We start from the raw sequence: 13,227 nt of genomic DNA, 5'->3' as shown, positions 1-13,227 counted from the left end.
TACTCCAGGACACTTTAATAGTAAAGTGGACAACAACTACAACAACAAAATGTTGGCTCTAAATTCACATTGTCTAGAAAACATGTTAAGTACAAGTATTTATAAATCACAAGGTTTTTTTGGTTATATGCAAAAAACCCATTTATTAAAATGCCTTGTATCTAACTAACACTGCCTAGGCACTTTCACAGGTTATTTCAACACTCACGACAGTCCTGTGAGTAAGAATTGGCTCCATCTTAGAGCGTTTTCATTGCTTAGGAGATTATTGCTTGATACACTTCTTTTTACCATGTTTTCATTTGCTAGACATTTGTGTTATTATTGCACAAGAGCACTCAAAAGCTAGGAATTTTTAATGGTTACCTAAGATTCAAAGAATAAAATTCCTAGACTTTTTCCCCCACAGGAGGAACGGTATAGCTTGGGGAAGAGTAGAAGAAGGGAGAAGTCAGAAGTCTCTCCCTTAGAAGCACCATTTGAGTTTGCTTTGGTCCCCTGTGCAAAGGTGGGGCAGGTTGAGGACAGAGAGAGAGGAGGGAAAGTGGTTATAAATCTTCTCGCTTCCGCAGTATGAGCTTCCTCACAAGCGCTCTGATCTGAGGTTTGATCTCCTCCACGGACACAGTTGGATCCCAAGCTCCTGCTACCTTCCCGTCGGGGGCCACCAGGTACTTCCAGAAGTTCCAGGTGGGCTCCTTCCCAGAAGTCTCTAGAGAAAAAGGAAGAAGGAGTTAACAATGTGCTTCCTTGTGTATCCTCACGTGAGATTTCACTATCAAGTGTTCATCTTTCCCTTGAGGGAGTGGTTCTGTTAGTTAAAATCAATAGGGAGGTTTTCACAATCCTGATGCCCAACCCAGCATGTATGTCAGAACCCCTGGGATAGAAGACACAGGCATCAGTTTGGTGTTTTATTTAACTTTCGACGTGATTCCAGTGTACAGCTGGATTGAGAACGACTGCTATGTGATTCTGTTTCAGATCCTCCTATGTTAATGACTTCCAACTGAACATTCTGCACCCTCCTTTAAGTGAGACTTCAAGTTCCCCAAATTTAGTCTATATTTACTTCAGAATCACCAGGGGTTAGGGGAATAAAATTAAAAAGATTCTTGGGCCCTGCTTCAGTAACTCTCAGGCTTATGCATTTGTAAGAGCTTGCTGGATGCGTCTAAAGAAGGTTTGATCTATAACTATGGGAACTGGGAAGGAACTAAGGAAAACACAGAAAACTTTAGGACAGATTCATGGAACAAAATACAACCCAGCCTCATTTAGGGCCTTGCTAGACTATTGTGTCTGGGGAATGATTTGGGGTTGGGTGGTGAGGGACATAAATGCAACCAGGAATCTGGAATGAGAAAAGGAAAAATAGAGCCCTGAGAATAAGAAAAAGGCTTGAGGCAGGGGATGGAGCCATAAGACTTGGTCTATTATTCTATTTTGTAGCTCTGAGGCTTCTGGGGCAGAAGAAGAAACCTATTTCTGAAACATTTAAATTTGATATTTTAGTTTCAGTGGTTCCCTTCTATGATCTACAGATTTTGCCTCTGACTGAGGATAGAAGATATTGGTCAGCCTTCTAGGTTAGCCTTCTTTATCTGGTGTGTCCTGTTTGTATCTTGGTTTCTCCTATATTAGTAAACTAAACTCATTCATACTGACTAAAGTCTGAGGACCCTCTAGGAGTTGTTGCATGTGAAAATAAGATCCTAGGGAAGTCAGAATGAAAGGCTAAAGGAACAATGTACGAATAACAAAAGATAAACTAAATAACTGGGACAACATAAAAATTAAATAATTATGTTCATTAAAAGACTACCAAATGAGTAAAAAGAGACCTACAGGTTAGGAAAAAATTCTTGACAATGATTTCCTTGACAGCATCCAATTTCTAAACTATATAGACATTTTCTTAGATTGAATTGTGTCCCCCCTACAATATGGTTTTTGTTTGGTTTTGTTTTTTGCTGGGCTAGGATTCCCAATATTTTGGATATAATGATCTTCCAGAATCTAATAAACCGATCAGTTTTTAAAGGAAATCTCACCCTTAGGTGAGATGCAATACCTTTAAATTCATCACAACCCTAATCTAGTGTAAGAGGAATTTTCTTGCAGTGTAGCCTGTAATATCTTTTATCTTACAAGAAATAAAACAGAAGGAAGCAGGGAGAGGAGGACCTCAATACCACCAATACTGAAGACTTAGGAATAGAATTTATCCCTTAGACCCAAGTTTCTACACTTGGAGCCTCACTGACACAAGGGAAGGCCAAGACATATCTCAAGGAATGCCTGGTCCACAGCTGTTGAAAGAAGTCAAAGACAATCTTCTAGAACTGACAACAAGATATGCCTACCCAAAGAGCCAGCACCCCGAATTCAGACTACTAGCCTCCTAAACTCTGAAAGAACAAATTTCTATCCATTAAAACTATCCATTTTAGGTATTTCTGCTATACAGCACTAGATAACTAAAACAAAATTTGGTACCAAGAGAGGGGCTCCTGCTCTACAGCTTCCTAATATATAGAAGTACGTTTGTTGCTTTTTGTTTTTAGAAATCGTTTTAGAAATGGATAGTGAGTAAAAACTGGAAGAATTTTAAGGTGCAAAACACTAAAAGCCTTGACTGGATATCAAAGGCAGTTCTAGTGAAGGATCAAAGGAAAAGGAGGATAATTTTAATACTGGAGATGGTACAGATTATGAGAAACAACAGTAGGCAAATGGTAGCAGGAAAACATTGTAGAAATGAAGGCTTACACCAGATGGTGTTGGAGCCACTTGTCTTTTGGGAGTAAGAGTGCTGAATACCCTCAAGGAGGACACGTCCTGGTAGAATAGGGTGTCACTGGGTTCTTGTCCTCAGAGTTAGGTCTTCTGGCCCACAGAATTAAAGAGCTAGGTACCTTTGGGACTACCTAAAAGTTGAGAAGAAGAGCTGCTGTCCCAGTGTACCTGGAAGTCTAAGGTGAAGCCCAGGCTGAGAGGCTTGCACCCTGAATCCATAGAACACAGCCAACGTCCAGAATCTGGAAGACAGGGCCATTATATAGATAGTTTCAGAGAATAGATGATTCTTTTCAGGCCTTGAGAGCTAATGTAAATTATTCTGCTGAGTAATTTACTTGCTCTTTCTTCTTATTATTGGGTACCACTGAGTGGAAATCAACTCATAGCTGATCCTCCAGCAGGTTTTCAGAGGCAATTGCCCATTTTTCTCCCATGGGCAGCTGGTGAATGAAAATAATGTGTCTTTGGGTTGGAAATGCTACTCCTTACCACTAAGCTATCAGGGCTCCTAATTTACTTGCTTAGTGCCCATTATTTCTTTCCTTCCATATACTCCCCCATTTGTAATGGAAATATATACATTGCACATGTTCCACCACCCTACTTTAGAAACAGATAATTTCTAAATTTACAGATGAAGAAAAATTTTGCCCAGATTATAATTTGTTTTTTTTGGTTTTTTTTATTATTAAATTTTATTTGTTTCAATGAACATTCACAGGAATTCTGGGCTTTCACTCCTTCATTGCCACACCATTCTCTCCACCCTCCTCCCCAGTTTGTTCTTCTTCCCCGCCATCCGAATGTCTGTTTTAATTGTCCAATTGCCACAGTGCTTGTCAAAGTCAGTTCTGATTAATCTCCTTTGTCGGTGTGTCCTTTGCCATTCCCTATCACTCCTCCCTGAGAGAGACTTCACCCTGATTCATAAGTAAAAGGGGATGGCGTATTCTCTTAGCTACTTCCTGCTGAAAAGGGACGCTGTGGGTTTCAGGGTGAAGATCTTCTCTCACTACTCTAAAGGGCCCCTTTGGCAGTAGGAAACACATAGACTATTATGGAGATTGATTTTGGAATTTAGATGCACTCTTATTGATTGTGCTTGGCCGTACATGTTCATATCCTTGAAGATGTATCATGGGGGTGTTGCAACCTAGAAGACACAAATTTGACTAACAAGTTATAAGTACATGAGTCAAAAATTATGGAAAAGTAAAAGAAAGGATTCTTTCATTGTCTTACAAACCCTCCCCCAGGTCCCCTCCACCATGTAGCCCTTGCTCTAGACTCCTGTGATGACAGAAGTACCTAGTCATATATCTCTTTTAAACAGTTTTCTCCCTCCTCTGTTTCAGTGCAGAAATATTATTCAAAATGGTTGACTCTGGAGAACATTATGCTGAGTGAAATATCCCGGTCACAAAAGGACAAATATTACATGATGCCAGATTATAATTTGGACTTCAGAATCTTTAGGATGATAAAATGGGTGAAAGTGTTTTGCATGTAGCAAGGACATGAACTTTAGGGGAAGCCAAAGGGTGCAATGTTATAGATTTAACTGTGAATCCTTAAAAATCTTTTACTTGAACTGGGTGGGCGGGGGAGAGGGCTGGGCGGGGAGAGAAGTGCAGCAATGAATGAATGGAAATCCAAATTCTCTGTAAATGTTCATTAAAATTATTTTAAAAAATTAAATTAAAAAAAAGTAAAAAAAATTCTTTACTTGGACCAAGAGACAGTTATCAGAACAGAGCAAGGAAACTGCACAGTTCAAAATTGGGAAGAATGTACGCCAGGGATGTGTCCTATCGCTATACCTTTTCAATCTATTTGCAGAACACATTATCCGGGAGGCTGGGCTGTATGAGGAGAAGTGTGGCATCAAGATTGGAGGAAGACTCATCAAAAATATGCATTACACATATGACCCAAGCCTGCCTGCTGAAACTGAGGAGGATCTGAAGTGCTTGTTGCAGGAGGTCAAGGACTGTAGCCTTAAACACGGATTAAAGCTCATCATCAAGAAAACAAAGATTCTCAACACTGGGCCGATTGGCAGCATCATGATAGATGATGAAGAGATTGAGAGTGTTAATAGCTTTAGTTTGCTTGGCTCCACAATCAACTCCATAGTCAACAGCCAGGAAATTAAAAGATGAATTACATTGGGAAAGTCTGCTGTCAGAGACCTCTCCAAAAATACTGAAGAGCAATGATGTCAGTCTGGAGACTAAGGTGCTACTGGTTCAGGCCATGGTCTTTGCAATTACTTGCTGTGGGTCTGAAAGCTGGACAATGACTAGGGATGAGAGGAGGAGAATTTGTGCCTTTGAGCTGTGGTGCTGGAGAAGAGTATTGAATATATCATGTATAGTTAGGAGAATGAACAGATTGATCTGTGAAACTAGGCTGCTCCTTGGAGGCAAGGATTCTGAATCTTCATCTGACATACTCTGGGCATATTGCAAGGAGGAACAAGTCCTTGAATAGGAATGTCATGCTTGGGAGGGTGGAGGGACAGAAAAAGAAAGGAAGACCATCGATGAGATGGATTAATTCAGTGGCTGGAGTAATAGGGGTAGGTGTGTCAGAGAGAGACAATAATATTGGCACAGGATAGAGCAGGGTACAGGGCTGTTGCACATAAAGTCGCTATGAGTCACAAGTGACTCGAGGCTACATAACAACAACAAGAACAACAACAATAACAACAACAACCCCTAAAACATTAATTTACTTGCCTGGGCCATAATTTTCAGTGTTATGGTTAGCAATGCAACAAACTGTGGACTATGCCACGAGACTCCTCAATTCTCAGTGTTTTGAATGTAATGTGTCAGCTATCTAATGATTTCTCATGATGATCCAAATTTTGTGCAAAGATTAAGGCTGGGATGCAACATTGTCAATCTTATCACAGTTCTGAATCAGTGTAAGGGGAATTTCCTCATAGCATGGACTATAACACCTTTTCTCTTACAAGTGATAAAATATGATAGAAGCAAACAGAAAGAGGGACTTCAAGACTAATAATTTAAAAAAAAATATATATATATATGAGCTAGGAGTAGAGCACATCCTTTATACACAAGTCCTTGCCTGCACAAGAACCCTCCTTGAGATCTAGGAAAGCTAAGACATGGGGTCTCAAGAAATGCTTGGCCTACAGATATTGACAGGAGACACAGATCTTCAATTGCTGACAAAGATAGAAAGCCTTGCCTTAGAGCCAGCACCCTTAATTCAGATATCTAGCCTCCTAAACTTTGAAAGAATGCATGTATTTGTTAAAGTCATCTACTTACAGTATTTGTTATAGCTGTACTATATAACTAAAACAGATATAACAGACACTTCATAAAAGAAGATAGATAGTTGAAGAAGCTAATCAACATATGAAGAGTTGCTTGTAATCACTAGCCATTAGTGAGATACATATCAAAACTACAATGAGATACCATCTCACTTTTGCAAACTTAGCATGGATCAAAAACCCCCAAACATTAATAAATGCTGGTGAGGCTGGAACTCTTGTAAAATGGTTCAACCACTATGGAACCATATGGCCTTTCCTCAGAAAGCTAGGGATAGGAATATCATATGATTCAGCAACCCTACTGGTATGTACATCTCCTACAGAAATAAGAACAGTGTCATTCATAAACATGCATACCCCTGTTCACTGCAGCATTATTAACCCACAATAGCCAAAAAGATGGAAACAGCCTAACTGCCCATGAAAAGATAAATAAATAAACAAAATATGTGTAAATACACACAATGGGATACTATACAGAGGAAAAGAAGAATGATGTGTTCATAAAACCTAACATGGATGAATCTCAAGCACATCATGTTGTTGTTGTTAGGTGCTACTGAGTCGTAGATGACTCATAGCGACCCTATGAACGAAAGACCTGAGCACTGTGGATGCCACTCCTGCCTCCAAGCTTGTTTTAATCAGGAAGTGCCACCAAACACTGTCCACCATGGGTAACCATTATCACATTTGGCACATCAGTGTCACAGTGTTTAGCATCACAGCAACCACGAGTTACCACTGTACAGCAATGCACAGACCAGTGCTATATGACCTAAAAGAATGTTTGACAAAAACAATTTGAACCAGGCCTGAGGGCCGCAAATTTAAATCACCCACCTTGGGCTTGGTAGCATAACTTTCTGTCCACTAGACCAACAGAGCTCTCTCTATGTTGTTGTTAAGGCAATCACAAAAGTACAAAAATTGTATGATATCACTTTTATAAAAGTCAAGAACTGATTTATACACAGAAAGTTAACTTTCTGTAATAATTACTAGGGATGGAAGTGGGAGAGAATCACTTACAGATAGTAAAGCAAAAGAACTCAAGCCCACTACTGTCAATTCTGACTCATAACAGCCTTCATTTGCTTTCTGAGGCTATAAATCTTTATGAGAGCAAACGGCTCATTTTCTCCTATGGGTCCGAACTGCTGACCTGACTCCACTGTTTGTTTTTTTTTTGTTTTAATTTTTATTTTATTATTTTTGTGTGCGTGTACCGTCAAATCAGATCTGACTGGTACAGGAGGAGATTGTCCCTCCTTCCCCGGCAGAGCATCTGGTGGATTTGAACTGTTCGCCTCTGGGATTGTAGTTGCAGCTCCTTGCCACTAGGCCACCAGAGCTCCCCATGACTTCACTGTTAAGTGCAGCATTTAAACTGACTACAGCCTCAGCTCCTTTACTAGAGAGCAGATACTGTCAGTGTTGACAAAGAGAAAGGTAATATAAAATTTAAGAGAAGTTAGTACATGGAAAAGGTAAATGAAGACACTGAGAGATGTGCATGAATAACGGACACTTGTGTGTGTTTACTGCCTCTAAAAACCTGCTAGAGGGTCAGCTATGGGTCAGATCCAACTTGATAGTCTTCAATAACAACAACAGCATGGTCGATGATATAACATGATTCTGCAGCAACAGTAATAAACACTACACACACACACACACACACACACACACACACACACAATCCAAATCCATTGTTATTAAGTCAATTCTGTTTAATAGCAACCTTGTAAGACACAATAGAAGTGCCCTGTAGGTAGGGCTTCCAAGCTATAATCTTTACAGAAGTAGACTGCCACATCTTTTCTCTAAGAGGAAAAAGATCAGGTTCTGTTGGATTCAAACCACTGACCTTTCTTTCAGTCAGCAGCTGAGCTCTCTAACTAGGGCTCCTAACAATAGTAATAAGAACCAAAAAATTTTAAGTGTTTATATATGCTGTACAGCTATTTAATTCAGTATGATATCCTTGAAATTCATCCATGTTGGGTTTCATGAACTCATCATTATTTTTTCCTCTGTAGAGTATTCCATTGTATGTATTTACACATATTATCTATTTATATATGCTGTATACCATATAGGAAAGGGAGGGCTTATGAGAGGAAGTATATATATGGATACAGTTGTAGGCATCTATATTTGCATATTTGTATTATTGTTGTTATTGTTGTTAAGTACCATTGAGTCATAGACAACTCATAGCAACCCTATGAATGATAAATTTCATCGTTTCTCTAAGTTCATAGACTTTCCTGAGGCAAGCTATTTGGGAAGTGGATACCACTCCTGCTTCCAAGCCTCTTTTAATCTGGAAGCTCTACCAAACATCGCCCAACATGGGTAACCATTATCGCATTTGACACATCAGTGTCGCAGAGTTTACCATCACAGCAAATACAGAGTTACCTCTGTACAGCAAATTGACAGACCAGTGCTATACCACTTAGAAGAATGTTTGACCAAAAACAATTAAAACTTTTTTTCTATTAAAACTTTTAATGCCTTTTTAAATATGAGGCTAAATCCAATCAGTTCACCCCCAAATGCAAGCAAACATTACACACCAAAGCCTCAACCAAAACCAGAAAACACACCTTTGTAGGATCCTGCTGCTCCACTCATTTATTTTCCCAATCTGGATTCCAACTCCAAACTGGAGACCACATGCCTTTTTAAATATGAGGCCAAATCCAATCATATTTGTATTGCTGCATATATATTCATATATATATAATATATAGGAGGTAGTGTTAAAGAAACTGCTTAGACATACACAGAAACCTCACAGGTTACTGTGAGTTAATGGGTTTGAAGGCTAAGGACAATAATCTCAGGAGGCGTCTAGGTTAATTGTATATAATGTTATTGTGTACCTTCAAATACCAATCCATAGCTGACCCTCCAGCAGGTTTTCAAGGGCAGTTAATCGACTGGGAGGAGACTGTTCATCCTTCTCCTGCAGAGCAGCTAGTGGATTCGGGCCATGTGCTTTTAGGACTACAGCACAGCTTCTTACCAGTAGGCCACTAGAGCTCCCCTGCCATATAATGTGGTTAATAAAAATTATGTTTTACATAGTAGTGTAGAAGGCATCCAACCTAAGATCTAAGACTTATTATTGGTCACCTAAGACCATTTTTAGTCTCTTTCTATCTAGAACAAAAGAGAGTGAAAAAAACTCCAACATCTCAAGGAAGCAATTTCTACAGCCAAAATGGAAACCACAAACCACAACCTTCCCTGATCTGAGACCTGAAGAACTAGAGGATGCCCAGTTACCATGACTGAATACTCTGACTGGGGACACATTAGAAGGTTACTGTTCAAACGTGAGGGAAATATAAAACAAAATTAAAATTTAAAATCCTTCAAAACCCAGACTTATTTTATAAAAGACTGGAGGAATCACCAAGATTACCACCCTTTTAACCTGAAACTAAAGCCACTCCTGGAGATAACTTTTCAGTCAAAAAATAGATTGGCCTATAAAATAAAAGGTAGCTCTGGTGAGGAGCTGTGCTGTCAACCCAAAGGCAAGTGGTTTGAATCCACCAGCTGCTCTGTAGAAGGAAAATGGGCAATCACCTCACGCATCATTTACAGCCTCTGCGAATGCCCTGGAGAGTCAGTGATGAGTCAGTTCTGAGTTGAGGGCACAGAATAACAACAACATGAAAATAAAAACACCTTTGAAGAATGTACATCTTAGAACAATCAACTCTAAGAAGCCGAATGGGCAACATTTACACAAAAGCAAAGAGGGAAAGACAAGGAGGGATAGGGAAACTGGAGGGATGGACATGAGCAAGGTGGAGTGGATGTAGAAAGAATGCTGACACATGCAGGACAGTAATCAATGCTGTGGGAGAAGATTGCTTCTTAATTGTTCAAAGGGAAACTAATTATCTGTATAAACTTTCACTTAAAACACAATAAAATAAACCCCCTCTCTTAGCCACCCTGAAAAAGAGTGTCTACGAGAGACTTGCAAGGCCGCAGAGATAGAGATATTCTTAGGAAGGAGTACCTGAACACCACCTCAGTTATGCTTGCCCCAGCCTCCTCAAAGCCTACTGCTGAAGTAGCATACCATCCCACCAAAGGAAGAGGCTTCAGATCACCTGAGCCAGTCAGTGACTTCTGCTGTGCAAGGAGCCAGGGCCTGAGGCAGCTGAGGGAAGGTGTGGGATGAGACACCAGGACTCACCGGTCAGATACTTGAAGGCAGGGTGGGCACCAGAGCCAGTGACTGCGACCTTGCTAAACATGGGAAAAGAGACACTGTAGGTTCGGCGAGCAAAGCTCTCAATCTCTTTGTTGCTATCAGGCTCCTGTTGGCCAAACTGGTTGCAGGGGAAGGCAAGCACATTGAAGTGGTGGGGACCCAGATCCCGCTGTAACTGCTGCAGTTCTCGGTAATGCTGGTCCGTGAAGCCACACTCACTGGCCACGTTCACCACCAGGGACACCTAGGTGGTAGAAAACCAATATAAATTCAGACGCACATACAATGCTGTGTAAAGACATGTAATTTATACATAACCTCACAAGCTTATAAGTGACTCCCCCAATAACAAACACCTTCTCACATATCCAAGAACACAGTGTGCATGCATGTGAATGTACGTGCAATGCTCTCACACATAAACATGTGAAATCAAAGTCCAGAAGCCCATACATGCCCACCCATAGAGTAAACATTGGTGAGCATAAGTACATAATCCACACAAATAGGTATGCACATGCTCCATGATGCATAGATACATAAGCACATACCACACATGCCTCCCAACACACACAACACATTCAAAGAGAAAGGCACACACACTACTGAGCACAGACCTAGGGGTAATGTGAGTAATGTGAAGAAGTAAAAAGGCAGAGCTGAGTTTCATTTCTGGCTCTGCCAGCTAACATGTCTCAGTTATCAAGTGCTGCTATAAAAGACATACCATAAGTAGGTGACTTTAACATACAGAAAATTACTTTCTCACAGTTACAGTTTAGGAGGTTAGACGTTGGAATTCAAGGCTTTGACACTAAGGAAAAGTTCTCTTGGCACTGGAGGAAGATTCTTTGATGCATCTATTTACCCCCTCATTTCTCTTTTCTTACTAGTTTAACTTATTTCAAACCTCAAAAGAGACTGAATTGAGATATACTCTACGCCAATATTTCTCATTAACATAACGAAGAAAAGCCATTTCAAATAGAACTTTCTCCACAAGTATGCTGTTGTTAGATGCCTTTACTTGAATGAGGACTCATACAACTCTGTGAAAAACAGATCTGAACTTGGCCCTGTCGTGCACCAGAATAATTTCTATCATGCTCAAGCCCTTTGTTGCAGACACTGAGTCAACTCATTTCATTGAATCTTCGTCTCTCTCACGGATCTTTCCTAGTATGATATCTCTCTCCAAGGACTGATTCCTTCTGAAAATATACCCACTATCTATGCCTTTAAGGAACACTCTGGTTGTACTTCCTTCAACATAGATTTGTTTGTACTTACTGGCTCTCTGTAGTATATCCAATACTCATTTGCAAACACAATTTAAAGGCATTGATTCTTGCTCTTTCTCTTTCTTCATTTTCCAATGAAGGTTAAAATTTACAACACATATTTTGGGGGGACAAAAATTCAATCACTAACAGCCAGTTCTCATCCATGTAATTATAGCTAGAGTGCTTTATAGTGGCAAAGATGGCAAAGCAGTATGTCAGAGATGAAAAGGATGGCACACATGGGACAGGACAGGATTCAGATCTGCTGTTCATAGGGTAACTATGAGTTGTACTCAACCCAGTGGCATCTAATAGCATACATACACCCACTGAGGGCAGAGTTGTGTCTACTTCATCTGTGAGCTTGGAGTATGAAAAATTTCAGCAAGTATATACATAAAGACACCTGCATGGGTATATGGACATGTTTTTCCTGATAAAAGGATTCCCAGAACACCAGGGCCATTCATTTTTTACCCTTAGCTCTGGTAAAAAAATTTTGTAATAAAATGTTCTTTGACTACTAACCTGATCTCTATTTGCTAAATCCTTTACGTGATAAAGAGAAACCAGGCTGACTGAACTTGATTATGTACCACAATTAAAATTTTGGCATCAATGTTACTTGTGCTATTGTTGTTGTTATGTGCTGTCAAGTTGAGTACAACTCACAGCAATCCTATGAGCAACAGATCTGGAACCTGTCCTATCCTGTCCTGTCCTATCCGTATCATCTTTGTCATACTTGAGCCCTTTGCAACAGTGTCAATCCACCTCATTGAGGGTCTCCTTTTTCACTGAGTCTTCACCTTTCCAAGCATGATGTCCCTTTCCAAGATATAACCCCTTCTAGCAACATGCCAGATAATTTGAGAGAAGTAAAGTTTTCTTGCTTTATTTGCACAATAGCCTTTTGGTCTACTAGGTATAGGTTTTTGGTTTTGTTTGTTTGGTTATTTTGGGGGGGGGTAGGTATAGGTTTTAAAGAAGTACAATTAAATGTTCTGGGATTCCAGTTCTTCTCAATGTTAGCCATAATTTGTTATCATCCACACTGTCAGTTGCCTTTGCATAGTCAATAAAGCATAAATAAACATTCTTCTGGTATCTTTTGCTTTCAGCCAGGATGCATCTGACAGCAGTAATGATACCCTGGTGCCATAGTCTCTTCTAAATGCAGCTTGAACGTTAAGCAGTTTTCTAGGTGTTTTAGAATAATCTTCAGCAGTATTTTGCTTGCACATGCTATTTCTGATATTATTTGATAATTAACACATTCTGTTGGATCATCTTTATTGGGAATGGGAACAAATATGGATCTCTTCCAGTCAGTTGGCCAGGCAAATTTCCTGGCATAGACTGGTGAACATGTCAAGGGCTGTGTCTGCCATCGATATGTTAGTTGATATCCCACAGATTTCTGGAGACTTATATTTTGCCAATGCCTTTAGAGCAGCTTGAACTTCTTCCTTAATTACCATCAGATTTTGATCATATGGTTGTTGTTATGTGCCGTCGAGTCGTTTGCGACTCATAACGACCCTATGCACAACAGCCCTAAACCCTGCTCTATCCTG

General features: G+C 39.9%; 1 protein-coding gene across 1 annotated transcript in view; it reads right to left on the bottom strand.

The window, feature by feature from the left end:
- Window positions 1–548: 548 nt before the first annotated feature.
- Window positions 549–13,227, bottom strand: part of GPX7 (glutathione peroxidase 7) — a 22,948-nt gene continuing 10,269 nt past the window's right edge. The window contains exons 2-3 of the mRNA XM_006879685.1: window positions 10,350–10,611; window positions 549–712 (exon numbers count right to left, since the gene is read on the bottom strand). Of these exons, the coding sequence (XP_006879747.1) occupies window positions 549–712; window positions 10,350–10,611 (426 nt within the window). The remainder of the gene's footprint in view (window positions 713–10,349; window positions 10,612–13,227) is intronic.

The sequence above is a fragment of the Elephantulus edwardii genome, unplaced genomic scaffold (assembly GCF_000299155.1).
Source record: "Elephantulus edwardii isolate Elephantulus edwardi_28Jun2011 unplaced genomic scaffold, EleEdw1.0 scaffold00005, whole genome shotgun sequence".
Taxonomy (NCBI): domain Eukaryota; kingdom Metazoa; phylum Chordata; class Mammalia; order Macroscelidea; family Macroscelididae; genus Elephantulus; species Elephantulus edwardii.
The sequence above is the reverse complement of the archived record's forward strand: the minus strand, read 5'-3'. Positions and strand labels throughout refer to the sequence as shown.